The sequence below is a fragment of the Dermacentor silvarum genome, chromosome 1 (assembly GCF_013339745.2).
Source record: "Dermacentor silvarum isolate Dsil-2018 chromosome 1, BIME_Dsil_1.4, whole genome shotgun sequence".
Lineage (NCBI taxonomy): Eukaryota > Metazoa > Arthropoda > Arachnida > Ixodida > Ixodidae > Dermacentor > Dermacentor silvarum.
Window position 1 is genome coordinate 120,150,353 of NC_051154.1, and position 27,701 is coordinate 120,178,053.

Genomic DNA, 27,701 nt, shown 5'->3' on the forward strand with positions numbered 1-27,701 from the left:
GGAGAATTTGGTTATTTATCTGGTCTGGGCCAGGAGCGGAGGTCGTGCGGAGGTTAGCCAAAGCGTGGCGCACCTCGGCTTCTGTGATCGGTGTAGCAAGGTCCGGATTAGGTATGCCGATGTAGTGGGGAATGGAGAAACGACGTGCGGGGGGAAGGTGTTTTTCTCGAAGCTCAGCAAAGAGTCCCTTTAAGTTGTCTTTGTGAGCGTGTAAGAGTTTGCTTATATGATGGTTGTGTTGTGTGCGTGAGGTGGTGGGATCTATGAGGTGTCGTAATAGTTGCCACGTCCGCTTACTACCAAGCTGACCGTGCATGCTATCGCATATTTGGCCCCACTGTTGGTTAGTCAGCTGGGTGGCATATGTTTGAATTTGGAGATCGAGCTGAGCAATTCTAAGTCTCAACCTTCGATTGTGGCGGCGCTTTTTCCAGCGTTTCAGGAGAGATGCCTTGGCTTCCCACATGTGTAGGAGCCTGGCATCGACTGTGGGGAGCGGTGTGTCAAGAGGGAGGGTTGTGGTGTGTGCCTGTGTATCGGCGTGGAGTTGTTGGACCCATTCCGTGATGTCGGCAATGTCGGCAGGGGCGGACATTTGCCTTGCATCGCGGAACTGGTCCCATTTAGTGAGATTGAGGGGCTTTGGTGCGAGGACTTTGTGGCGGAACAGTAAGGTTGTTTGGATGATGTAATGATCGCTGCCGAGGTTGATTTGTAAGTTAGTCTAGTTGACGTGCTGGATTCTGTGTGTGAGTGTTAGGTCGGGGGAAGTATCCCTGGAAACGCTGTTACCAAGTCGTGTGGGTATGTCAGTGTCATTATGGAGTGTAAGGCGGTGATTTTGTATGTGTGCCCAGAGGGCTCTGCCCTTGGGTGTACTGCTGGAATGACCCAATAATTGGTTAGGGGCATTAAAGTCTCCTAGAATTAGGAGGGGGTGTTTACCGGCAGCGGAGAGGGCATGAGCGAATAGTCTGTCGAATTTGTGATGTTTGTCTTTAGGGCGACTGTAAACGTTCAAAATGTATAACGCCGGAGTGCGAATTTTGCGAGGAAGAATTTCGATAAAGTCGTGCTCTATGTCAATGTCTTCGAATTTAGAGTGGGTGGCGGTCAGATGTTTAAGTATGAGTACGGCTGTATTAGGTTTGGTGTTGCATTTTGCCTGCATGATATTGTAAGTAGGGAATTGCACGGTTCCATGGGTTTCCTCTAAGGCGATGACGGCAGGCGGATTGTTGCAGCTGGCAATGTACTGCTGAAAGCTGGCTTTCTTACGGCCAAACCCTCTGCAGTTCCATTGTCAGACTACGAGTTCGGAGCGGGCAGGACTACTCGCCATCACTCGGGAGCGCGGGTGGGGAGTTAGTTGGGGGTGGAGTGATGGCTTGGGTGAGAGTGGCTAGTTGTGCCATGACGGACTCAAGAAAGCGGTCGAGTTTGTCATTAAGGGCGACAAATTGCGCGGTGCAGCTTTGTTGGAAGGCCATGAAGTCTTGTTGTAGTTGGTGGGCTTTGGATTCAAGAGTGGTTATTCTATCGTTAAACCCAAGGAGGGTATCGTCTAGGCGATCTTCCGTGCGCGGCGTATCGGGGGTTTTGCGTTTGTTGGGGGGAGAGGGTGTCGTAGGTGGCTGAGATTCAGGAGCAACATCCATGGGAGAGGGTGGTTCGTTGGACGTAGGGGTAGGTGATGGGAGTGATGGTGTGAGAGGTTGCGATGATGGGAGAGTATAAGGTTGGGAGGGGGAGGGGGAGGGTGGCTGGGTGGACTGAAGCGACAGTTTTAGATGGCGAATCTCCTCCTTGAGAGTGGCGTTCTCTCGAAGGAGAGATGTTTCGAGATTGGAGGGCTGAGATGGCGAGGAGCAGGTGGAGGCTACCCTAGCCCAGCTTACCTGGGGTGGGGGTGTTGCTTGCTTTGAGGGAGGCGGCGGTGGTGGTGGTAGGGCGGGCCAGGCTTCGCCCTGGGAGGTAGAGTGTGGCCCTGGGGTCTTGCTGCTGCTCCTGGCGCGGGCTTGGGCAGGATCTATGGCCGGGAATGAGGGTGCTTGTTGGCTCCTTGACTTGGAGGGAGTCTGTTGGGGCTTGTAGCGCTGCTTGCACAGCTGGGAGCCCGTAGGGTGTGCACCGTTACAGACGATGCACACCGGTTTGCAGTCGTGGTCCATGGAGGGGTCGAGGGTTCCACAATTCGGGCAGCGTGTGTCTGGAGAACGGGTACACGTCCTGGCGATGGCCGACTTTGCGGCAGCGAGTGCAAGCCTCGATCTTCTGCCGGTAAGGGATACAGCGGAGGGCACAACCCTCGTAGTTGATGTAGTAGGGGACGCGCTTCCCTTGGAAGGTAATGAGGATGGACTCGGTGTTGCCCAATCGCCTGGCGGATCCTACTGTGAGGTCAGGATTGTAGCTGATGAGGGTGGGGAGGATGGCTTGCTCGGGTGAGTCGATGGGTAGGAGGATGACGCCGCGACAGTTGTCCGAGGCGTCAGCTACGTGGGTGGCCACCTCGTAGGTGGTTCCGTTGAAGTTGAGGGTGCGGATGGTATTGTAGGAATCGGCCCGGTCCATATTCGGAGTGCTCACTAGGATAGTATTGCTGATTTCGTTGACGCGAAGTTGGTCTTGAGCAGTGTGCTCGTTGATTGGTAGGCCGGCCGCCTTGAGGATGATCTGGCGTAGGACGCAGGAGTGAATTTTGCTGCAGTCGAGACCGCCCCGGATCCTGACAATGATTTTGTAGTCGTTGGCAGGCAATGGTGGAGGTTTCGGTGATTTCTTAGGTGGATGCGGCGGTGATGCTGCTGATATGGTAGGTGGCGAGAGTTGTTTATGACGACGGACGATGTTGGTGTGCAGCTCACGCCAGCTATGCGCGCCGCCGACGCCAGCTGCGTCTCGCTCCGATCCTCCGTTCATGCCGGAGAGCTAGGCTAGCGTGGAGGGGTGAACGTCTCGTAAAAACGGCGACGAACTCGGAGTCATTGGCCGGCCGCCAGGTCGAGGAAAAAAGGGAGCCGAGACGGACGCTGCTTTCCCTGCTCCTGGCCTTGGTGGTGGGTCGGTGTTGAGGAGCTCGCTCGAAACACGTCCGGCCTGTTCGAGGAGTGAAGGACGAGTCGCGCTCAGGTAATTTACTTGCGAAAATGCTATCCAGATGGCGCTCGCATCCTTGGCAGGTCAAATTGGGACTTCGCCTGCCTAATGCGTTTTTGACACGCGCGCGCGCCGGGGCAATATCAAACAATTAATAACATAATGAAAAAAGGTGCTAGGGCCTTCACATTTTAATATAAGACGACTTATATTGCCCCTGGAAAAACGCCTTCCCAGCAATGCATTTCTGTTTAAAAGTCAAGCCGGTTTTAAGGGTATCGGTGAAAGATTGGTCTTTGAAAGCTGGGGTTTCCCACGTTCTGTGTTACGGTAAAGCCCACTGAAACAAAAATGCGATATGAACGGCGCATACGATAACGCTATCGTATTCCACTCTTAAAGGCGAAGCTTAAGCGTCCTCCAATTTTTTTCTTTACAGCTGTCGGTAGTTTTAATTCGGCAAAAAATACACACCTCTCTCTATATAAAGACCAAACTCAAGAGAGAGTGTACGGTTCGACCCAGCCATTTAGCCGGCTGCTCACTACACCACCAGAATAAGAAAAAGATGCGTGTGAATTTAAGAAACTATGTGTCATTAACGACACGAGTTGCAAGCAAGCTCATTACGTAAGCAAAGACTTTACTTAACCGTACTTAGTCTGTTGCCGGACAAGCGTGCTCAGTGCTGTTTTTATCTGCCTACATGAGCGAATACTTTGTTCCTGAAATTCACTCAACATAGTACGATATGTCCGACACAGCACGAGCAAGCGATCGCTATTCTTCTGATATTTTTTATTGATAAGTTTACCATCGAAGCCACTGATGGCGTGGAGAGTGCTCATTTTAATATACTGCTTTTAAATATTTTCTGCGAGTAAAATCTTAAGCAGGCGTGACTTTATAGTCGAGCATTTAGCGCGAACACTGCGTTGGCACTAAATGCTCGACTAAAAAGGACACATGTAAGCCGCAGAGCGCGTCAAGTAGCTTCCTTCTTTCCACGGGCCAATAATTATATAAGATAAAGCACTGGTAAACTGCAACACATGGTTGGAAATATAGAATAGTTCTTAACTCCACTTCCGCATATTTAGATGTACGTATTTGTACCTCCTATCTTACGATAAAGATACATTTATTAATCAAATCAAAGCTTTAAAGATTCACCATTTCATATAAAAAAGACAAAATTTACCCGCCATCTCACCTGTAAATATTAGTATCAGGTCTACTTGCGCGTTTCATATTTATTTTTATTCCTTTTTTTCTCACTCTCCTCTGGAATATTTTAATCCCATTCCCCATCCCTATACAGAGTAGCATGCCAGCGGTTGCATACGCGCCGGCAAAAATCTGTATTTCTAATAAAGAGGCTCTCTCTCTCTTTCTTTCTCTACTGCATACAGCTGTACAGCCGCCCAAACCTTGTGGAGATGGTTTTGCACAAGGCTTACCCTACGAGCGACGGTCAGGAAAGGGCACGACGCTCCTCCACTCCGCAACGCACAAAGGCGCTACGGCAGAGTTCGTCGACTCTCCGACACGGCGCAGAGAAGGCTCCGGAGTCAGATCGCCAACAAACACGGGTTTATTCACCCAAGGTACAGCTCAGTGCTACAGTCACGGCGCTTACGGGCCAAGGCTCGCCGCAAGACCGATCGAGTACGCGCGCCCGCTGCGCTAGGGCTAACCGGGTAGCGGTCCGCCAAGCGCGATAACGAGGAGTCGCGAGAACAAAGGTCTCATGTAACCACCTCGTTGCGAGCCTGTGAGCCCTCTCTCGCGGCGAGGAAGCGCTCAGCGGACGAGAGCTCGGGTGGAGAGGGTGCCCGGGGGCCGCCGCGCGGGAGGCCAATCAGGGCGCGTCCCGGTGACGTGTTCTCGCGGGGCAAGTCCATTCCCGGGGGGGGGGGGAGAAGCACGGTTTGCGCGGGAAAGTAAGTCCGGCGCGCTCGCCATGTCCGCCATGTTGCCGTTATGGCGGCGGTTCCCGGAGATTGAGCTAAGCGCCACGCGCGAGCTGGGGGCCGAGGCGCGGGAAGGCACCTCGATCCCCACATTCCCCCCTCCTAAAGACCGAGGCTAGCCTCCAAAGTGGCTGACCGAGGCCAAGTGGCAAGGTTGACTCAGCCAAAGAGGGCTAAGCCAACGGGGCAAAGTCCAAGAGGGTGTCATCGTCTTCCTCAGGACCACGACAGGGAGAAAGGGGCCCCAGCAGTCCGAAAGGCGAAGACGTCGCTTCTCTTGACACAAAGCCAGGGGTTTGCCTTGGCCACCAAAGTTCCGCACGCTGGAAGGACCCCCTGCCAGGTGGAAGAGTCGGCAGCCCAGGAAAGACGGGGCAGGGCAGCACCATGGTCCAGCCAGCCACACTCGAGGTCCGCCGGACTGGAGCAGCCAGGAACGCGCGAGGCGTGGCTGCCATTTTGGCGCAGCAGCCACCATAGAAGTCACTGGGCTCCCCGGATTGCGCAAGAACAGCAGGCCGGGATAAGGCAGCCAGGTCAGCAGCGGCAGCCGGAGTGACCCTCCTCGGCCAGGGGTCAGCGCCTGATTGGGGACCAGCCACAATTAGCGGCAGCCTAGGCAGCAGGAGGCAAGGCTGGCACGGGTTCGTGGCCCCCAGAGGCAGGAGTCATTCATGGCGGAAGGACCAGGAGCAGCAGGCCTTGAGGTCAGCAACAGGCTGGCATGGTAAGACCAGGGACAGCCGGCTTCGTGGTCAGCAAGACTGGTGGCACAGTGGAGCCAGGCGCAGGGAGCAGACTGGACGACGCAAGGTGAAGAACAGGAACGCCCCCCGGCATAGCCGGCGTGCCAAGGAAGTTGCCCGCCTGGCTGACAGCCCAAAAAGGGGCGTTTGCCAGGCTGAGGCTTGGGCAACACATAAGAGGGTATATTAGGCCACATGGGCCTGTCACCGCTTCGATGTGCGCCCTTGCACCGTAGCTACATTTCTCCATTCACCGGCATGGTAGGGAATGAAGTCCAGCTACCTGCTAGTGGGAGAAAGCTGACTAGGCGCGTCAGAAGGCGGGTGAGCACGAGAGGGTATATTAGGCCAAAAGGGCCTGTCACCACTTCAACGTGCACCTTCGCACCGTAGCTGTGTCTCTCCGTTCATCGGCGTGGTAGGGAATAAAGTCCGGCTACCAGCTGGTGGGAGAAAACCTGCCTAGGTGCGTTTCCGTAGGTTGTACCGGTGGCGTGGCCTGGGACCAGCCGTATCACGGTTTGCCTGCGGTTCGTTGACCGCCTCCCCCTCTCCCCAGTCGTTGCTACGGGCAACGAAAGGTTTGAGGTCCGAGACGTGAACTGGACCGCCGACTGGTCTCCCTTGGGCGTCAGCCAGCTTGTATACCAGAGGGGACATTTTGGTCTCCACTCGGTACGGGCCCAACCATTTGGCTGAAAGGGAGGCAGAGATGCCTTTGGCGGCGTCACTCAAGACATGGTTGCGTCTGAGGACGAGATCGCCGACACCATAGTGCACGTCCCTATGTGACCGGTCGTACTGGGCTTTTTGTCCAGCTCGCGCTTTTGCCAAGTTGGAACGGGCCAGGTCAAGGGCCGCTTCCATCCGTGAGCGCAGTTCCGCCGCGTAGCCGGAAAGGCTGGCTTTCGTGGCGCACGCCCCGCTGCCGGTCCGCAGAACGCGGTCCATGGGGTTTCGCAGCTCTCTCCCGAAGTTGAGGAAAGCGGGCGTGTACCCAGTCGAACGGTTCCCCGTGGACCGCAAGGAGAAGCCCATCTCGTTAAGACAGACATCCCAATCCCTATGTTGCTGGGCAAAGGCCGCGAGCAAGGGCTTGAGGTTCCGGTTAATCCGCTCTGTTGGGTTGGCCTGTGGGTGATACGTGGTTGTCTTGCGGTGCTTAATGCCAAAGGCGGCACACGCATCCACGAACACCTTGGCCGTGAAGTAGGACGCGTTGTCCGTTATCAGCTCCGCCGGAAAGCCAAAGCGGTTAAAGACCTCGGTCAACTTGTCCCAGTTTGCGCGTGCCGTTAACTTCCGAAGGGGAAAAAGTTCAACCCATTTCGTGAAGTGATCTGTGACAGCCAGGAGAAAAACGTAGCCTCGCCGGCTTCTGGGAAAAGGTCCCATAATGTCACAGGCCGCGACTTGCCAGGGTAGCTGGCTGTCGATTGGCTGCATGAGCCCGGGGGGTTTGCCCGCGCGAGGCTTCACACATTGGCACACGCGGCATGAGCGGGCGTAGTGAAGAGTGTCACGCTTCATGCCTGGCCAGGTAGCGGAGCGGCACAACTTTTGGAAAGTCTTAAGGCCACTCGCATGTCCGGCCACCCGCGAGTCGTGGAAATAGCTCAGGGTGGCTTTCCTTAGACTGCGGGTTATCACCACCTTGAAAGACTCCTGGGGAACTTCCTCAGATGGGATATAGCGCAGGAGAGCTTTATCGGCGTCAAGCAGATACGTATCCAACGTGCCCACAGCAATACTAGCTGTCCGGGTACGCCCGGCGGCTTTGCCGCCCCACTCCTCTTGGGAGCTCGGCTCTTTGAGCCCGTCAACGATTGCTATTTACAAAATGGATCGCTCTGCTGAGCCTTTAGCAGCTCTTGCCTGCTGAAGACAATACCCGATGAGGTAACGGGATCCACCAGGTAAACGTCCTCTCCCGGGGCTGGCAATCCGAAGATCGCTTCGCCGTCGGGGGTCGCGCCTTTCGAGCCATTGGAGACACAGGCTCCGGCTTCTACTTGGTGCGAATGTTCACGGGAGTTGCGGACCAAAGGATCAAACGCCGAAACGGGGGCTCGCGACAAGGCGTCCGCCACCACGTTTGAACTCCCTTTCCGGTAGCGCAGAACAAGGTACCACTGCCATGTCAACGCCCAGCGCGCGAGGCGGCCCGATGGCTCGCACAAGCGCTTAAGCCGGATTGTACGTCTCCACGGCAAACGGCACGTACGCTAACGCCAACTTCCGGAGAGCAAAAAGGACCAACGGACAGGTGGTCCGCTCAATGCACAACCGACCCAATGGGGCCAGTAAACGGCAATGAGCAGAGCTGGGTTGCCGCTTCGACAGGCGCATGAGGCCTCACACGGCCGGCAGACGGATCGACGGCGGAGCGGGGTGGCTCACGTACGTCGAAAATGTCGCTCGGATGCGCGTGAGACAAGCGGTAGGCGGAAAACGCGGCGACTTTGTCGGCTGAGCGGGGTGGCTCGCGCTCGACATTGGTTCCCAGCTGCGCTCGGGACAAGGAGAGGCCAGCGAGCAATTTGCACCAACAGCGAGGCAGGGAGGCTCAGCTGCGGCGCACGGGACACCGAACTGCGCTCGGGACAAAGGCAGGCCAGCGAGCGAGCTCGCGCCTACGGCGTAGCGGGAAGGCTGCACCGCGGCGTATCCGTCCGAGAAATGCGCTCGGGACAACGGTGGGCCAGCGAGCGTATGCGTGCGAGCATCTAAGCAGGGTGGCTCCGATGCGGCACATGGCGCGGCGAACGACGCTCGGGACCAAGGGAGGCCGGCGAGCGTATTCGTGCGAGCATCTAAGCAGGGTGGCTCCGATGCGGCACATGGCGCAGCGAACGACGCTCGGGACAAAGGGAGGCCGGCGAGCGTATTCGTGCGAGCATCTAAGCGGGGTGGCTCCGATGCGGCACGTTGAGCACAACTGAGCTCGGGACAAAGGCCAGCGAGCGGAGACAGCACGCCGGAGGGGCTAGTAGGCACCTGCTCCCCGCGCGTCTCAAACAGTTCATAAAACCCGTAACTGGCGTGGCTATATAGGACTAGCGTACACATCCGAGCTGTCGACATCACCTAGGGCGCTCCAAGGAAGGGATCGCTCCCGGTGGCCGAAAGCATGGGGTCGCGAAGGCGAACCTACCTCGTGATATCGGTGTCGTTCGGTCCGAAGGACGATAAGTCCGCAGCCAGGGGGTGAGGCAGGAACGAGGGCCGTGAAGGGGCCTGCTCTGATGCCATGCCGAAACCACGTTGGGCGCCAGTTATGTGGAGATGGGTTTGCACAAGGCTTACCCTACGAGCGACGGTCAGGAAAGGGCACGACGCTCCTCCACTCCGCAACGCAGAAAGGCACTACGGCAGGGTTCGTCGACTCTCCGACACGGCGCAGAGAAGGCTCCGGAGTCAGATCGCCAACAAACACGGGTTTATTCACCCAAGGTACAGCTCAGTGCTACAGTCACGGCGCTTACGGGCCAAGGCTCGCCGCAAGACCGATCGAGTACGCGCGCCCGCTGCGCTAGGGCTAACCGGGTAGCGGTCCGCCAAGCGGGATAACGAGGAGTCGCGAGAACAAAGGTCTCATGTAACCACCTCGTTGCGAGCCTGTGAGCCTCTCTCGCGGCGAGGAAGCGCTCAGCGGGCGAGAGCTCGGGTGGAGAGGGTGCCCGGGGGCCGCCGCGCGGGAGGCCAATCAGGGCGCGTCCCGGTGACGTGTTCTCGCGGGGCAAGTCCAATCCCGGGGGGGGGGGGGGGGAGAAGCACGGTTTGCGCGGGAAAGTAAGTCCGGCGCGCTCGCCATGTCCGCCATGTTGCCGTTATGGCGGCGGTTCCCGGAGAGGGGCTTTACCCGGAGATTAAGCTAAGCGCCACGCGCGAGCTGGGGGCCGAGGCGCGGGAAGGCACCTCGATCCCCACAATCTTTAACTAGCGTGCGCGAGCGGCGACTTTATGTGCGCCAGCACCTTAAATTAGGAACAAACTTACAAATGACCATGCTATCTGACTATGCTCACAAAGCTCGTGAACATAGCATAGTCATTTGTAAGTTTGTTCCTAATTTAAGGTGCTGGCGCACATAAAGTCGCCGCTCGCGCACGCTAGATAAAGATTTGGGCGGCTGTACATAGGTTGCAGAGATAGGGATAAAGATGCATTTCCAGCAGCTTGATCAGTACTACATCCCCGAAGTTTACATGACAGCTTAAAAGCGAGTTTTCATCCGCCAACCTCTTTCCCCTGCGTAGGGTAGCAAGTCCCGTGCGTTTGACCTCCCGGCCTTTCCTTCACCTTTCTCTCTCTCTACAAGCTTGAGAAATATGCGTATTTCGCAAAATTCTCATTATACGAAACTATAAAACAGCAGGATGGAGCTTTTCAACGAGGGAAATGGGTAACAAATCGTGTAACAAAAACAGCACGTTGAATGTTCAGCAAAGAGTCAGTATAGATAAAGTGCGTATGCTTTAGTTGGTAAGCCTGAGCGTATTGTTATGATCGGCTTGGAACTGCACCTGTCAAATGTGGGAAACAAGCCCGAGCGCCTTTCCCGTGACGAGATAATCCTCTTTCATCCTCGAGAAAGCGTCTCACCTCTACGACCGGAGCAGACGAAAACGGCGAGCTACCAAGAAGGAGGACCCGAGGGAGAGGAGGTCGTCAACTTGACCGCCCGACAGAGGTCTGACACTTCCACAAGTTCCCCGAAGGAGTCATCGGCAGGTTATGATCTTCCTGGAATCTGTATCTCTCCAATGTGGGAAGCAAGCCCCAGCGCTTTTCCCGTGACGAGATAATCACCTTCATCCCCGAGAAAGCGTCTCACCTCTACGGAGCAGACGAAAACGGCGAGCTACCAAGAAGGAGGACCCGAGGAGAGAGGGGTCGTCAACTTGACCACCGGAGAGAGGACTTCCCCGAAGGAAACATCGGCCACCACGAGGGGATTTAAGGCCATCCTGGCCCCCGTGTTATTTAGAACCGCTCGAGACTCGGATAGAGTCAAAACCATGTACCAATGAAGTGAATACAATCTTTTCTATTTTTCATCATCACGATGCCCGCCTTCATCGTCGTCTCCTGATTCCTGCGGTGACGACCCACCTCACCCGGTCGAGATTATATCAGTATTGAGCGTTTTCGGCAAACAGTCATTTGAGATCCGTTGTTCGTGCGTGGAATATACTAGTGAATTCAGAGTCTCGAGTAGAGCGAGGAGGATTCGTTACACTAAGCGCGCAAGCGTCATTTTTCACGATTTAGTATCTAAAGGATGGCAGTAGTTGTGATTCATACAGAAGGTTAATCTTTAATACTTTAAATTTTATGAACGATTGAGCGGTACGAGAATTGCTAGCCAGTTCTGCGATTGAGCGAACAGCTCTTTTTTTCTTGTTGTTATTTTGCGAAAGAAGTAAATCATTTATCGACTGCTTGGTTCCATTACCCCAAATAAGTGGCAATGGCCTAAGTGTGAAGACAAAACTGCAGTATAAAAATACGTTTCTGAGAAAGTGGTAGTATGGCGCTGGTATTTTCTTAGTACTGCTAAAATTTTGCACATATAGCAATATAGAAAATCGGTACGGTTGGTCGCATTTTATAAATTCTTGAAACAAATAATGCCTAAAGTCTTAACGATGGAAGAAAGTGCAAATTTGTGTGCGGATTTCCGAATGACGCGATTTTATTAATCGAACCAATCAGACAACCTAACCGATTACTCCGCGCTCATCCAATTCTTCGTGTTGGAATAATCGGTGAATCGAATAACCGGTTTTGTCGAAAAATCCATTTGATGGTGCTTCACTATTGTCCACTGCTCTCATTCCCTTCACTACCAAATAAGTTGTTACGCCTTCTGCATGCGGCCGGCGCCGCTCACAAGGCAGCGCAAAATGATTGAGGGACACGATCTGAAACTTCCCCCTCTTCCACTCAGTGTTCCTGTCACGGACCGCGCAAGCGGACGACTCGGCCGACGAGACAGAGATGGCGCCACGGAGGGTTTGCCAGCGTGATGCCAGGGGAAAAATCGTCTGCTCCCGTGCGCACATAATCGCGCGGGGTAGAGTGGAGCCGCAAAGCGGAGGCAACCGGCACGGCAGGCGCACGCAGCACCCGGCTCCGGAACTACGGCCGCTGGGAATAAGCAAGACACGCACGCACCGGCAACGACCCGCGGCCTCGTGCAGACGACGAGATTGGGGTGTACTTCCCGGCTGCTGCCGTTGCTCCTGCTGGCCGGATTACGCTTAAGCTGGACATGTCTGCCACCGCCGGATACGACTACGACTACGCGCCAGGTGAGAGACCCCACGCCGGGGCCCGCATATGGAAGCCACGTGGGCCTCCTCTCCCCCGTTCGCCGTTGTCGCTGCAACGCGCCGGATGGAACACGGAGGATGTCCGGCCCGTTGATGCGAGCAAAGGAGCGAATGCGTATTTCGATCTCCACCAGTGGCCGATATGGAGACCTGGGATGCACGCGCTTCTCGCACAAGGGCTGCGCAAAACAATTTCTCGACACTTTGCAGCTTGTTTAAGGCTGGGCCGCGGCGCGAAACTAATCTCGCAGATTGCGGTTGGTATGATCTCAGCGTGGTTCATTTATGTTGCACAGCAATATTCCCCCCTTGCATTTTCTTTCTTTCGTTCGGTTTTCTTTTTTCTTTTTTTCCCCTTCATATAGCCATCCGTAAAGGCTGCTGAATTAAGAGTTTTCCGCATGTCGGCGGAGGTAGCACTGTAGGCGACGATCGTGCGCAGTTCGTTGCTTCGAAACGCTCACGACCGAAGCTTCAAATACATTTACTTCTTTTGAAACGCTCTCAGTGTGTCTGTTCATTTGTCACCTCCGTCCGTCAAACACATTGGCATAGTCCAAATGCGACCAAGTTATTTCCCAGTGCGCCCGAAATGTGTCCGAAATGTGCCGGCAAAGTCCGAATGTCCCGAAGTTCGTAGGACGCTCAGTATGCACTCATTGCGACATTTCTAACCGCTTCGACGCACAAAGCTGATGGTCACGCTGTGTCAGCGACTGTTGTGCGCGGCGCACTCAATCCCTGCGCGCGCGCATACCTGTGCATTACAGACGCGCAGAGCGATCGCAAGATACACCCTTTTCCCGGCGATCCCATGGGCGCCGCCATGTTTGATCACGTGGTGACGCGTTCATTGCTTGCCTCAGCTGCCTCCGTGTTTACAATAGATGTGCATGACGCCGGTGCGGATTAGCAAACCTCTGTTTTGGCAGATATCGTAAAGACGGTGACTGGGTGGACGACACGCAGCTTTGGCCACAGCTTCAGAGGACATGTAAGCGCTCTCGGAGCCCATTACGCCTTGTCCAAACGGCGAGAGCAGCGTATGCTTGTACTAGAAGCGGGGCTAGAAATGTATTCCAGGCTGTCCAAACGTTCCGTTTATGAATTAAAACAGGGTCAGTATATCTTTCTCTTCGTTCTTTATTTGGCAAACACTTTGAAGCAGCGGCTTGTCATGTTTCTCACTCAGTAACGTTACTCGGCGCGGTCACTATATCTCATTGTTTATTAAATGCGTAACCATTTCTATGCTTACTCAACGAGAAAAACCGCCCGTCCCGTAAGACGAACAGCGCCCGCAGCCGTGAGCGAACTCACCTTCGTGCTGTCTCTCGCTTCAACGCCAACTAAACGGCGAAAACACAGCGCTCACGAAGATATCAACACTCAAACACTCTGCCCCCCCCCCCCCCCCTCCCCTCTGGCAGATCGCTTTCAAGACAGTGGCCCGTCTGTCTCGCTTCAACGCGAACTAAGCCAGACTAAGCGGAGAGAACACAGCGCGCACGATGCTATCAGCACGCTCCGCACTGTGTCCCCATCGTAGATCGCTTTCAAGATAAGGGCCCGCGCGGCCGCGCCATGCGCAGCCGCCGCCGGAGACCGGCTGGTCACTGTTGATAACGGTTCGACGCGGATGGATAAGGCGCTAAAGAGCGACACCGGCTTATAATGATCGGAACGTCATCAGCGCACCTTGCACCGCCGTTCGCAGCAGTTCGTGTCGCCGCAGCGCTGTCGTTTATACTGGTCGGATCAAGTTTCATAACATTGATAACGGCACCGGGCTGCGTGGAGATGAGCAAATGACACAATGCTTACGCGTACTTCGACAACACCCAGAGGATTTTCTGCATAATTTTGTTTTCTTCCTAATCGCTTGTGAGTGTGTTTAGTTGCGATAGATTTGTTTTTGCTGTGCACAGGCTTGGAACGTAGATGTTCTGTACTTTGCAATAGCTTGTAGCAATGACGTTTTACGCTAGCCACTCGCTTACTCTGTGGACCGTCACGAAACGTTCAGCTTCGAATATTCGTGTGCTGTCGGTGTAGTCGCCGTCACCCATGTTTCGGCGCATTGATTCCAAAGTACTTATTCCTTATACGTTGACGATAGAGTGTGTGTAACTTGTGTGTGAGTTGGGGTGGATGCGAGCACATAACGAACAAGAAACTTATTATGCCAGGAAGCGGCGTTACTACCTTTGTCACTGCATGTCTAAGGAGCGGTACTCACTCTTGCCGACGTTCCGGAGTTGAAGCCCTTTATTTGGAGGTTTACGATACAACGCTGACGGATCATCCATTTTTTTTATCATCGAGGAAGGCCGTGCATGGCGAAGGGCCGACAACACAGGTAGTCCAGTCCTTGTGTACAGCAGCGGTCCGTTAACTTGACTACACTTATTCGTTCCATTCCAAAATATGTCAGTCACCATTTTTGCAGGCAACTGCTGCATACGCGTTCCCTCTACAGTTCCACGTTTTGCAGCAGTAATAGAGCACAGTGCGTTAGCGAATACCCAGTTGCATTTTCAACAGCTGATCGCACAGCAGCAACGCAGAAACGGTAATGGTTTCGTATTTGTGCGCTTTCGCTGAGGCAACGTGCGGCGCGCCGCCGAGGCGCCATCTCGTTCCTCTACAGTAAACTGCTTCGTGAAAATCTGCGTTTGGGCTTGGGTGCATGCGACTTTTCCTCAAAAAGAGACTCCCAAGAGGGCGACTTTTGGGAAAGCAGTATATAGGCGCGCAGTTAGTGACTCTCATGGACCTTCGGTTCAATCGCATGTTTTCGCTCTTGCAAGTCGCGTTGTGCGCTCCCCCCCCCCCCCCCCCCCCTCCGAAAAAGAAAATGGATGTGGAGGAACTCCTAAAGAGACAGGGGCTGGTATTCATAAGAAAAGTTCTTACGCTATAGAATCATTCTTAAGCGCATCATACCAGCCAATCGCGATGTAGCACAATATCATTAGTGGAAGCTGCCAGCCAATGGAAGAGCACTTACGAACGAAAATGCTCGTGCAATCGGCCGCTGAATTGTTTGAGGGTTGTGCATTTTGAAACGTGTGTGTAAGATGAAGGGAAAAGTACGGTTTAACGTGAAATTCAGAGTAAGCAAATTTCGCCATTTCTTTTCACTGGTACACCTCTCATGGATCCTCGTTACATCCACAATGGTGGCTCAATGTCTAGCTATTGCGGGCTCAGCACGAGGTCGCGGGATCAAATTGCCAGCCACAGCGGCTGTATTCCGATGGGGACAGAATAAATGACGCTTGTGTACGTAGATTACGTAAAAGAACCCCAGGTGGTCAAAATTCATCTCGAGCCCTCCACTGTGCCGTGACATCCGCAGTTCCTAGCCTTAGCCGACACCTGCCCATATAATTGGTACTTTGAATCTGGGGCCGAATTCACAAAGCTTTGCGTTCGCAAGTGCTCTTTGCCATTGGCTGACTGACTTTCCTAATGATATGTCCAGCATGAGGATTGGTTGCATTTTTCTCCCACGAGCAATCCTATAGCGCAAGAGCTTTTTGTTAATACGGGCCCTGCATTTCAGTCGGAGCTACATACGCATACTAATGAGGCGTGTTGTGATACGGGCAACCATGTGAAATGTTCCCTCGTTGTAGAAAACTTTGGTTGGATCGTGTGTCCGTGCTCTTCTTTTCTTTCTCTCTCTATTCTTCTTATCTTTCTGCTCTCCCTCCCAATTCCCAGTCGAGGGTATGAAGTCGGACTCTCTGTTCTCGTTAACCTCCGACGCCTTTCTTTTTTGTTTCATTTCTATCTCTCTCTATCTCTTGGTTCGTACAGATTAGATTTTGGGAGAAGGTGCCGCGGCGCACCCTCCCTATGTCACAAAAGTTGACGATCAAATTTAGGAGCGGTCGTGCGGATTCTCGATAGGTCCATTAATTATTTTTTTCTGGTCATTTTCATCTCCTTCATTCGAAGGGAGCATGAAGCGATTGAAAGCGTGTGCTACAAGGAAATTGTCCTGGCACCTGGTTTTATCGACGCCGACTGAATATTTCACGCGTTGAAGCGTCCACTATACAGCAAGGCCCGTCTGTCGGTCGACAGCAAAGCGAGCAACGGAAAGGAGCATAAATGAGTCCGTCCATCGAGCCGGTCATCTCAATAAAATCCCGCAGAGGTTTCGGGTTCCAGATCCGAGGGCGCCAGCTAAGTAGGACCGGTGTTAACAGAACTTCCCTTGCGTAAGTGTCGTCGCAATCCAGGGGCGTAGCCAGGGGGGGGGGGGGGGGGGGGCTTCAGCCTGTCTTCAGCCTATTTTTTCGGGCTGTCATATCATTCTGGATTTTGTCTACCATTGTTCGTTTGCGCTCGAAAAGACATTTCGGCACGAACATTGCGAATTCGGGCTGGATTTCGTGGCAGTGCCCACGCACCTGGAGTCACATAACGCAAGGAGCCCCATCCGAGCACAAAATTTCAAGGGCTTTTTGATAGCGAGCGGGCGCGCCGTGCCATCTCGCAGCGGCCGCGGAATCTACGGAGCGCATGAATTTCAAATCCGAAACTTTATGGGTATAAATTTCTCATAAACTTTTGATGTGAAAGGTGCACTGGAATTTCCAAAGGCGTGCTTTAGATTTTCAATTCCGGAACTTTATGGGCTTAATGTTCTTATGAACTCGGGCCAACATACGCGCACTGGAGCCCTCGTGTCCAAGCTGTTCCAGAAACGGAAGCACGCGCTCGCAATCTTCCACACACACCAAACTGCTAAATATCACCGTGACTGTCAGCTGGCAGCTCATAATTTTCTGCAAACAATTTCAGTAAGCGTGCCCAATGTGATCGATCAGCTGGACGAGGGCAGGCAAAATAAAATAAGAGAAAATAGAAGAAAGTTAACGGCCTATTATTGAGACAGCTCTTTTTTGCGGGCGACAAGGTCTCCGTGTTTATAGGGACAGTGGTCCTATGAATTTATGCAAAGCCCCCGCTGAAAATACTGGTATTTTCAGAGCGCTTCTTCGCATGCGAGCTTATTGTGGAGATACATATCTGAAGAACCATTTGGAAAGTAGCCCCAGTAATGCCTCGTATTTAAGCCCAGATGTACAAAACCCAAATATAGCAATTTGTGGTGAAATTATATAAAAAAAGCCTAGATGCAAAAGTAAACGCTGCAGGCTGCTTCTCCGTACTTGCTGACGAAACGACGAATATTGCTGGAATCGAACAGCTTACCGTTTGTGCTGGGTACCTAAACAATGATGCCAGCGACATCGAAGTGTTTTTAAGTTTCAGCACCGCCCTCTCTCATTGCGACTGCAGGTTCCATGTAAATGTGTACAAACTGCTGCAGATTCTAGTCATCCTTCCAGTGACCACTGCCAGCGCAGAGAGAATATTTTCAAACATGAGATTACTAAAAAACTACTTGCGCTCTACAGTGTCTGAGGAATCAACGTGTTCGTAGCCATTGACCGCTTCGCTAAACTTCCCCTCCGAGTGAAGTTTGTACTTTAGATAGCGAAGCACCAAAAATCAACGCAAGTAAACATCTTTGTTCCTTCAGGTCCATATACATTCAGGTCCATATACTTCAGGTCCATATACAAAGTCGTAATTATGAAAACGTATGACTGTTAATTAGCTTTTAAAACCGCAGACGTTTTCGCCGTTTTTTCTAACACTTAGCATCATGATAAAAATTATCATGCGAATACGAAAATTACGAGGACATCAATAACCAATTTTGACCGACCTTGCTCATTGAAAGCCCGGCCCACGCGGCGTTTCCCAACAAACACACTCGGATATTGGGTAGTTCAACTTGCCGCATCATCTGCGGTTTTCGTTTGTCCTTTTCTTTCCTTTTTAGCTACCTTCTTCTTTTTTTCTGAACCGAAGCAATACCTTCTTTAATTTCGGGTTTAGAGTAATTGTTGCCGCTGTGCAGGCAGTTAACATACACATTTTCGTAATGATTTCTGCATCTTCCTCTATTATTCTACCAATATAGAGCAGGATGGTCCAAGTACATATCACGATTTCTGCGATCATAGTTTTGTTCTTGCCTGGATCGTATGTCTTTCTATGCGTAAAGTTTACTATCTGGGACTGCGCAACATGTTTATTTGTTTTGTTTGACGCATTATATACAGTGAAGTTTGCGTAGATACGTACATTTATTGGAAGCTTATACGTATATTTCAATACCTTGTTGCGAGGTTTTGTGTATACAAGCAGTGAACTTTGTTTCCAGCGACACTTTTTTGCCCTTTATCAAGTTGTATCTTCGCATTTGTATATTCCATTCTATCTTCGCATTTCTAATGTATATTTTGCAGAACTCCTGCTTTTTATATGTACTCACTTTTGCGACTATAATTTCGGTGCAATTACAATACACGACCGGTAACTGCTGCTCCTGCGCAATCCATTACAACGAAGGACAGCGTCATTGAGGTTTTTCCCTGGCCGTTGCATATGTACAAAAATGTAAACAAGGTTCTTGACTGACAAAGATTCATCAAAATATTTGTCCTCAACTTGTTCATTTCATGGCCTTTACGTTTTTCATATCAGCTGCGTGCACTGCTTTGCTGGTTTCCAACTGATATGGATCTCAAGTTCGTGTGATATTTTCTTTACTTAGTAAATAGAAAAAAAAAACGCAGAAGCATTGATATCAGTTATTTCTGCCACAATTTTTGGGACGTACGAATGTATGTTTTTACGAAAAACTACATATTTTACTTGTCATGACAGTGCGTAGCGTTCAACAATGCGTATGCAGCATGTAATATACAATGGCATTGGCAATGCAGTTATTATTCATGTATTTGATCCCTCGCCAAATTCTATAAGGAGGAGGCCGCGCTGCAACGTGAGCCCCCCCCCCCCCCCCCCCCCCCCCCCCCGAACAGAATTGCTGGCTACGCCACTGTCGCGATCGATTGGCTGCAGCGGCGGGGATTGTCTCGTCATCATGCCGATCACTGGCAAGAATGGGGAAGCACTATTGCGTAAGCGAAACTTTGTGAATGCGGGCCCAGGCTAACGTTTTCACGAAGCAGTTTGTGCGCTAGAGATGTTTGTAAGAAGAAGAACGGGCAAATCGCGATAAGCGAGCATACGTACAGCATTAGCGAAGGCGACTAGACGATGACGAAAAGAGCTTGCGCCGTCTTCACGCACAAAGCTTTTCGTTCCCTTTGCATATATGGCTGGCCGTCTTCGATAATATGAGCTCCAGCATCAGTATTGGCTGTAATTTTATCTTACGGCCAATTGTAGTGTAACAGGTTTTTGTGGTTGCGGGTCATTATAAATGAAAAGCTTTGTCAATTCGGTCGGCCCGTATTCACAAAAAAGCATGCTGTTGCACTAGAAATTGAATTGGGCGCGGGAGCAGAAATGCCAGCTCAACTTGGGCAGCTTCTTTGCGAAGAACTACTGCGCGCATTTAACCATAATATTCTGTATAAAGAACAGCGCGATAATATATATATATGAAGTGAGGTAATGCCGGGATCCGGTCGGTTGTGATATATATATATATATATATATATATATATATATATATATATATATATATATATATATATAGGAATGCATAGGGGAAATTAGCTGTGGTTGAAGTTGAAATGTAGAAAACAATAAAGAAAAAGGAAATAAAAGTGGACGAAAAGATCATTTGCCGCCAGTGGGAGCCGAACCCACAACCTCCGCATTACGCATGCGTTGCACCACCATACTTTCCGTTCTTATCTCGTTTACCCACACGCACATAAACACGCGTAGCTATATATATAGCTACAGGCCTAGCAGTGTTTAATGAAAGCTACGGCACTTTCATTAAACCCTGATAAAATCCGCGAAGAGCGAAAGCTTGCGGAAGTTATACTGTATGCCCTAAAGCCGCTCGCTATTCTATACATATAGTCCGAACATGCTCAGTAGTCTTATAACACTCGGCAAACGCAGCTACTGAGGCGAGCTTGTATACTCTGGTATAATTTAAGAACGCTTCTCTGCTGCTCTGCATGCAGCGTAGGCGCTATACATGTATAGTGGAAAAGCGATAACAGGATTGCGCAAAAAGCTAAAAAATAGTGGGCGCGCAAGAACAAAGGACGCCGACGATTGTTTAGTGTCCCGTAATCTCCGTAAGCTCTTCTCCACGTCAACTTTCACTATCCAGTCTAAAAATGATTCATCATCAGGGGCGCCAGATGTTATTTGAAATACGGAGGACCGGGGAATCGATACTTTTCGGTTGTTGCAACTTTCGGATACACATCTATCTATGGGTATGAGGCAGAGTGACACGACACCCGATACAATACACGGATACGGCAGACAAACGACGCCAGTGTGCGGCTTCCGTGAACAAAACCGCGTTTCAAGTGAAATGCGGTAATGGACACGGTGTTGCTTGCTTAGACGTGGTGTTCCCGTTCGGATCACCGTGGCGGCGCTGGCCGTGTTTCCGCCTCAACACCTTGCGAACTAGGGGACCCGGGAAACGGTGGAGACTGTTTACACTTACCGGCATGGACCTGTTTACATACTTGAGGTTTTTGGAGTGCACATCACGGGGTACGACTGTGCCGAGCCTGGGGTCTCAGCTGGCGTTTAACATCCGACGGGCGTGCATGTCTTCTGCCGTGTCTAAGCGATGTGAACGTTTTTTTTTTTTTTTTACGTTTTTCTGCGTGAGAACACAGTACACAAAAAATGGAATGCCTTTTCAAGGGGAGGGGGGTAATTATATCTAAGAGGTGGGATTAGCGAACGTGTCAAGTGCACATCTTGCAATAAAACAGCTGCATTCATCCTCGGTATACACGTCTCCTACAAAGCCGGTATCCAGCCGTCCGGAAAGGAGAAAACGGCTGCGAACTTCAGTCCCAAGAAATCGTACCGAAAACTGGGGAGGGGGGGATCGTCCACTCTGGCCCTGTTCCACATTTTCGGCGCGACTCTCCAGCTATCCGCCAGCGACTCGTACTTCACAGCGAATATGTTAACGATACACACTTACAAAACGTCACGGACAGACAGATCTGGACGTGCGCATTTATCGCCTCCGGCAATGTTTGTAAGGGGGAGGGCGTTTCTCTCCCTCGGGCGTCAAGTGTTGGAACAACAGGCGCACGGCGGCAGTCGCCGTCCTAGAAGGGCGTTTACGACAGCACAGAAGGGGGCCGTCGACCTCTCAAGGCCACCACGACGCTGGCGCGCAGGCGTCAGCTTACATGTGCATGGCGCAGCGGGCGCCATGAATTTTCTGATCGCTGAATAGCAAAAATTACTTGTCACCGGTGAATTGTAGCCATATTTGCAAAATCTCAACTCAAGTCGCGCTTCCGCGATCCACTGCAGATGCACCACGCACGCTTGCTCGAGCACGTCAAATAAATGCCTTTAGTCACGGCGAAGCTTGAGACCGACGGTGGCTCGCTTGAGTAAACGAGACGAGTGCAGCCATTACACTCAAGCACTTGTTCGCAACAAGCGGAGGTCAAGTTCAGATGTTTAGGCGGTGCATGCTCCCCGTTCTCTTCTCGCCGCGCGTCTCTCATTTTATCTGTCTGCTTTCTTTCCCTTTTTATTGTCTGTGTGCATAATTTTACGATACGGCAGTAGTCTGCGCGAGCAGGAATGAGAGGTGCCCATATAGATAACACCGCGGTAGGGCCGACGTTTCTCTGCTTCCCTTTTGTTTTCGCTGCTGAGTGGTGTTGCGTTCCAAGTGTCGTTTGAACGATGAGTGCGCTGAGCCGCCTGCTTGGATGTTTTGGCGCAAGCCCAATCTCTGGCACGGCTCCGACTTTCTAACTCGAAATTTTGGCACCAGTTGGAACTATAGGCATTGTTGCTCTTTGGGCTGATTTGTCTACATTCGAAACGTCACGTTCGTCCTCCGAAGCAGGGACGTGGTTAGTGCGGCGTGGATGCATGGAGGCACGGCATGTGCGAGCCAGCCTCTTCCGGCTCCACGCGAACGTGCTTTAGCATGGGAGGTCGCCCGACGGGGAAAGCCGCGCGCGTTCGTTTTGTGACCACGCCCGTAGTACTCGCGTGTCCCTGCATCTATGTCTCACTCTTCGTCTCTGTTGCCTGAACTTTGCGTTGCTTGTCTTCGTGAACTGTCCGTACATCTGTCAGCGTTCTTTCCGACTCTTGCCGCTAGCACTTGGACCTCTTTGGCAAACAGCATGCGGCGGGGACCCCGCCGCTGCGGCCATGGCTTTGTGCTACTGAGCACGCATTCGTGTGGTTCCCATTCGCGACTGCCGCATTCCGATGGGAGGACAGCGACAAATTATTTAGTAATTTGTAATTAATTTGTCGCAGGAAACTGTCGGTGCCCCATAAATGGGTCAAACACGTGTCCTTTGAATTGATTTACTGATAATGCTGGTTATTGCGATAAGAAAGCCTTTTGTTGTTATTGTTCCAAGTCGTAAGCGGAGTAAGTAAGGGGTGAGAGTGGATCTGCCTTCAGAAGCAGCTGCGTTTGAATGCGCCCCTGCCTCTTCGCCTACCGAATCACGTCGCTATACCATACGGCGGCAGCATGGAACGCCGCTGTCGGGCGCGTGGTGACGCCGCAGCTGGAAGACTCCAGTGGCGAGTCATGGTCCGCGGAGGCTGTCGTGTGGTAAAATAAAAGGGAGCCGTAGCGCAAGCATTGTCGATTGCGATGAAAATTTGAAAACGACCTTATCTGAGAGTCCTTAGCTCTAAAGCTACCATAGAGTTCAGTACATCACTTATATCCAATGCATTGTGCACAACTTCGAGCGATATCATAAACGTTGGACCACGTAATTTTTAGTCAAGTGAAATGTCACCTGAGTCGGAGCCACCGTTCGGATAATTAACAGCACGCAGAGCGCGTCTGTTAACAAATATATACTTGACAGTCAACGACCTGCGAAGCTATAAGAAGTTAACCAAGATCGGTATACGGTGGCTTTGGGAGCCCACGGCAAAACCACAATTGAGGCAGTGTGTGCAGGGTGACATGGGTTGGGCCTCTTTATATATATATATATATATATATATATATATATATATATATATATATATATATATATATATATATATGGTATACCGCGACGGAAACCCTGCGTGCCTGTTTATTCGTCTATATATATAACTTTTGAATGTATCTTTAGCGAGTCCACTATACGTTATCGCTTTGCCTGCACCTACTTTAATACTTTCGATATAGTGAAAAGGAGGCACGGCGAATGGATCTCGTGCATCTTCACACGTTCAACAACGAAGACGCATTCATGAGAGTGCGATGGGAAACGGGTATGTTGGAAATACGTAAGGCTACGAAGCCCGCAGCGAGTCTATTTCGAGCTTATGCCGCCTAAGCTTGTTGGACGAGACGTGCTAACGAAACAGAAGATCTTCGAACTCTGCCAGGGAAATCTTATCTGCACAAAGTTGAAAAATTTGGCGCTGCTGTCTTTCTTAAGGACGAAATTGATGGACTGCGCATATAGTGAACGCTCACGCACACATTGCGCCATTATGGAAGGGAACACTTAATTTGTGTTCGAGCAGCGACTCTTATTTGTATGAACCTCCCTCACTTCTACTTGCTGTATAGCTCTCAAGTTGAAGGATCCTCCATGATGGAACGTTTTTTATTATTGTTGTCTCAGTGCAGGAACACGAAAAAAAAAAAAACCATCCTGCTTCAAACGGAAATCCTGTATTGCCTTTGACATTGGCGCAACATGTACGGGGGTATGTGCGCGCATTAATTACTCGTCTTCTCGAAATATCATTTTTCTGGCTTTTCATTCCCTATATCTCGCGTAAGGCAGTCAACAGGGTGCGATCCTGGTTAGTGTCCCTGCCTGTATTCGTTCGATTTATGTTGGTACACGTCGCGGCAAACATTTGTAATTACGAGCCCACTCGAGCTGATGGTCCCCGACCAAACAAACGTATTACGTAGGAGCGGTCGTCCGGTCAAAGCTAACGCCGCAAGGGTCGCACGACCTTCTGAACAGCGAATGACGGTTCACACCGGGATCGGGGTGACTCAGTGGAGCACTCTCTCGAGCGCGTTTAAAACGCTCATTATTATTTAATGTCATCCGGTCTTGCTGATTGTCTGGGGCGCGGTGGGACTGCTATATAGGCAACTGCGATCATGTACGGTCCGCGTGCTACAAGCGCCGCACCTTTGCGATGACGTTGAGCAGCACTCACTGGCGAGCGCCTCTGATTTGAGACAACGGAACTAGGCTGCCACGGGTGCAGTTGACATCCGCATAAGGAGGAGATACGGGCAAATGAACACCGTCATTCGTTCGCACCACCATTATCTCGCGTCGCTGCCGAGTGAATGACCTCGCTCATCCTTGTTTGGAAAGAGTGACAGAGGGAGGGGATGCGGGAGCCCGTGCACCTGTATGGGAGAGCGTCCTTCCTTGCCCCGTGCAGAGAGCTGAAAAAGAAACAAACTAACTAAATGGTGACGAACTGACTCCATGTCTTCTCCTACATTCATGAGCGTTGAAACAGCACTCGCATTAACTGTGTCGATATTTCTCACAGCACGTGAGGTGCTCGCGGCTTTCGTCACGTTTGGCGAGAACGTAAATTTCATTTTAATTAGTGCCGTCGCGGTGAGACCACGCGCAGTAAACAAAGACTCATCACGCCGTCGTGAACTTCTAGCCTTTGCTCCAGGTATCCATCGTGATCGTGCGCTGCAACTTAATGTTCATCCGCCAACTTAAGTACGCGGCATCCTGGGCGCCTGAGGCCGTTTCGAGCGGGGCTTTGACTTCGTCGAACGCGCACACACTTTCGATCAAACCGATGGAGCGGTTGTATAATTAAGTTTAACTCGGGTCCTCTTCGGTTAGGAATGGCCGCGAGTCGAGTGATTGTCTCTCCGCGCTCCAGGGAGCTGCAGTCAAGTCAGCCTTCCCATTTCATCACCGACCGTGAAAAACCTCGCCGAATTCGAGGCGCGCCGGAATACCCGCTGTGTGGTTTCTGACGCGGCTTCGCGCAGCTTGGTGTGTATAGCCCGAAAAGTTTTCGCACAGTCTTCGAAGCCCCGTGGCAAGAGCGCGATATTCTGCTGGGTTCTGGAGGGGCCTTGTTACGCAATGCGATTGCACACGCACCTGACCCCTGCTGAGCTCTATTCCTACTCCGGACAGGCACGCCGCCTTTGCAAATTGAACAGCGTACGGCTAATCGGCTGCTCAGCGAGACAGCGATATATGCATGCGTCACCGTTTTCTTGTCTTCCTTCTGAGAATGTATCCTCCTTCTCACTCTGCTTCTACCTTAGTTTAGAAGATTGACTAATTTATCCCAGCGGTTTAACGTCCGAAACTATATAGGAGAGACCCCGCAGTGAAATGCTCCGCATTAATTCTGTACAACTGTGCTTCTCTAATAAAGCCTAACCTAATTTCAGTTAACTATCGTTTTTGAATCCCGCCGCCTTCGGAATGCGGTCGCCGTGGCGGGAATAGAGTCTGTGAATTCGTGCGCAGCTAGAGCGGTTATAATCTCTACAAAAAAAAAAAAAAAGATACAAAAGAAAGAAGGCGAATCAACAGCGATTTACATCGAAGATAGACAAGGTCTTCCGGGGTGCATTAGTGTAACATGCAGTTTGCTGTTCCATGTTTTTCCATGTGTGTTATTCAGGAGGAAAGAGAGGCTCCCCCCACACTGTAAGCCGATTTACACCCTTGAGGGTCCTTATAGGTCTATAGTTAACACCCTTAAGGGTGTAAATTGGTTTACAGTGCAGAAGACCTTGTTTTTCTGCGATGTAAACCGCTGTTGAGTCGCCTTAACTTCACCTACGCCACCTTACTGTGCTTTAGTGCCATAATACTTTTACATAGAGTCCTTTACTTAACCTTCACTTTTCTTTCTTTCTTTATAGACTGCACTACCTTTCATACCAGGCCCAAATTCACAAAAACGTTTTGCGCTAGACTTTTTCGTGAGAAAGAATTTTAGCCAATCCGGATGCCATACATATCATTAGCGAAGGCGGCCAGCCAATGGCAAAGCGAACTTACGAAAAAAAAAAAAAAAAAGCTGCGTGAATCTGGCCCCACATTTTTAGACTTCACTATAACCGGGATAGGCCCACATTTTTCCTTGAGTAACGGCACACTTCCGCTTCTATATGCGCGCAGTTTGAATGAGCGCATCTGGCCTTGATTCCGGCCTGTCTTTTTTTTTTCCCGCTCATTGCGCATTATTATTGCTCCGTGAATAGCTCTATACACTAACTTGGAGCTTCTTATTCGTTCCAAGCTTCATTTTGACGCCTTTTTCGTTGTCCTACGTCCACTAGAAAGACCCAAATCGTCTAAATTTCGAGACGAAAGTGGTCATATACCCAGATCTTGCGAATCCCAAGTCTATCTGAACTCGCCAAAGAAGACATTGTCTTCGAAAAAAAAAAGTTCTTGAGTTTTATGTGCCGAATCCCCGATATGAGTACAATTAAGGCACGCCACAATTGGGGGACTCCGGATTAATTTTCACCACCTGGGGTTCTTTAATGTGCACGTAAATATTAAGTAATCGGCGTCCGTACATTAACTCTTCTCTCTCCTACTCAGCAATATTTTTTTTTACGCGGCACTTTTTTCGTTGGTGGAGGAAAAAAAACAGATGAAAAGAAAACCCGCTGCTCCTTTCCGTATTAAATCAGATGAATACATAAGAGAAAAGATGCATGGATAGTGTCCGCTTGTTATCTTAATTCACTTATCACGCATGCGCATGTATGTTGTGGTTGTCGTTGTTGTGTTTGTTATTATTATTATTATTATTATTATTATTATTATTATTATTATTATTATTATTATTATTATTATTATTATTATTATTATTATTATTATTATTATTCCATGAAGCTGGTATGCATGCCATACACACAGAGAAAAAAGAGTGAAAGGGAAGGTGCATGTACTCACAGCCAAACATCCCGTGGCTAATGATGGATCTCTGCAGCACTCTAAAAATGTTTACACCCTTAAGGGTGTTGCCTTTATCCCATGGGTAACATGCCTACCTTTATGGCTATACAATTTTTATCGAACACGACAGCGAGCTCCCACTACAAGTGCGATGAAATAAAGCGTGGTGGAAAACTGTAATAATTCTGACCACCTTGTCCGCAGAGGAATATCTGACCAGGAAATTTAACAGCGATAGCTTTGGAAGTTTATTGAATGCACTTTCCGTGTCGTCTGTCGCAGCTATTATAACTTTTGATTGCCACACAAAGTCGGCAAACAATAAATCTTGATTGGCCCTGACCAACGGATTCGATCTTACACCTTAAACGTGAGGGTGTTAGTCATATGGACACCAAACACCCTTTATACACCCATAAAGGTGTAAAATTATAGTGCGCATGGCTCCGGTGAGATGTATGAATACCTAGCGAGAGAACGTTTTCCATATATGGGCATTTACATCAGAGTCCAAGGCGACCGCAATTGCGAAAACGTGTGGCACGGGCA

At 50.8% G+C, this 27,701-nt stretch overlaps 1 protein-coding gene across 1 annotated transcript in view; it reads left to right on the forward strand.

Moving 5' to 3' along the window:
- Positions 1-11,898: 11,898 nt before the first annotated feature.
- The window catches only part of LOC119435930 (b(0,+)-type amino acid transporter 1-like), a 144,862-nt gene continuing 129,059 nt past the window's right edge, over positions 11,899-27,701 (forward strand). Inside the window, 1 exon segment of the mRNA XM_037702632.2 lies at positions 11,899-12,135. Coding sequence (XP_037558560.1) covers positions 12,096-12,135 — 40 coding nt within the window. The 5' untranslated portion in view covers positions 11,899-12,095.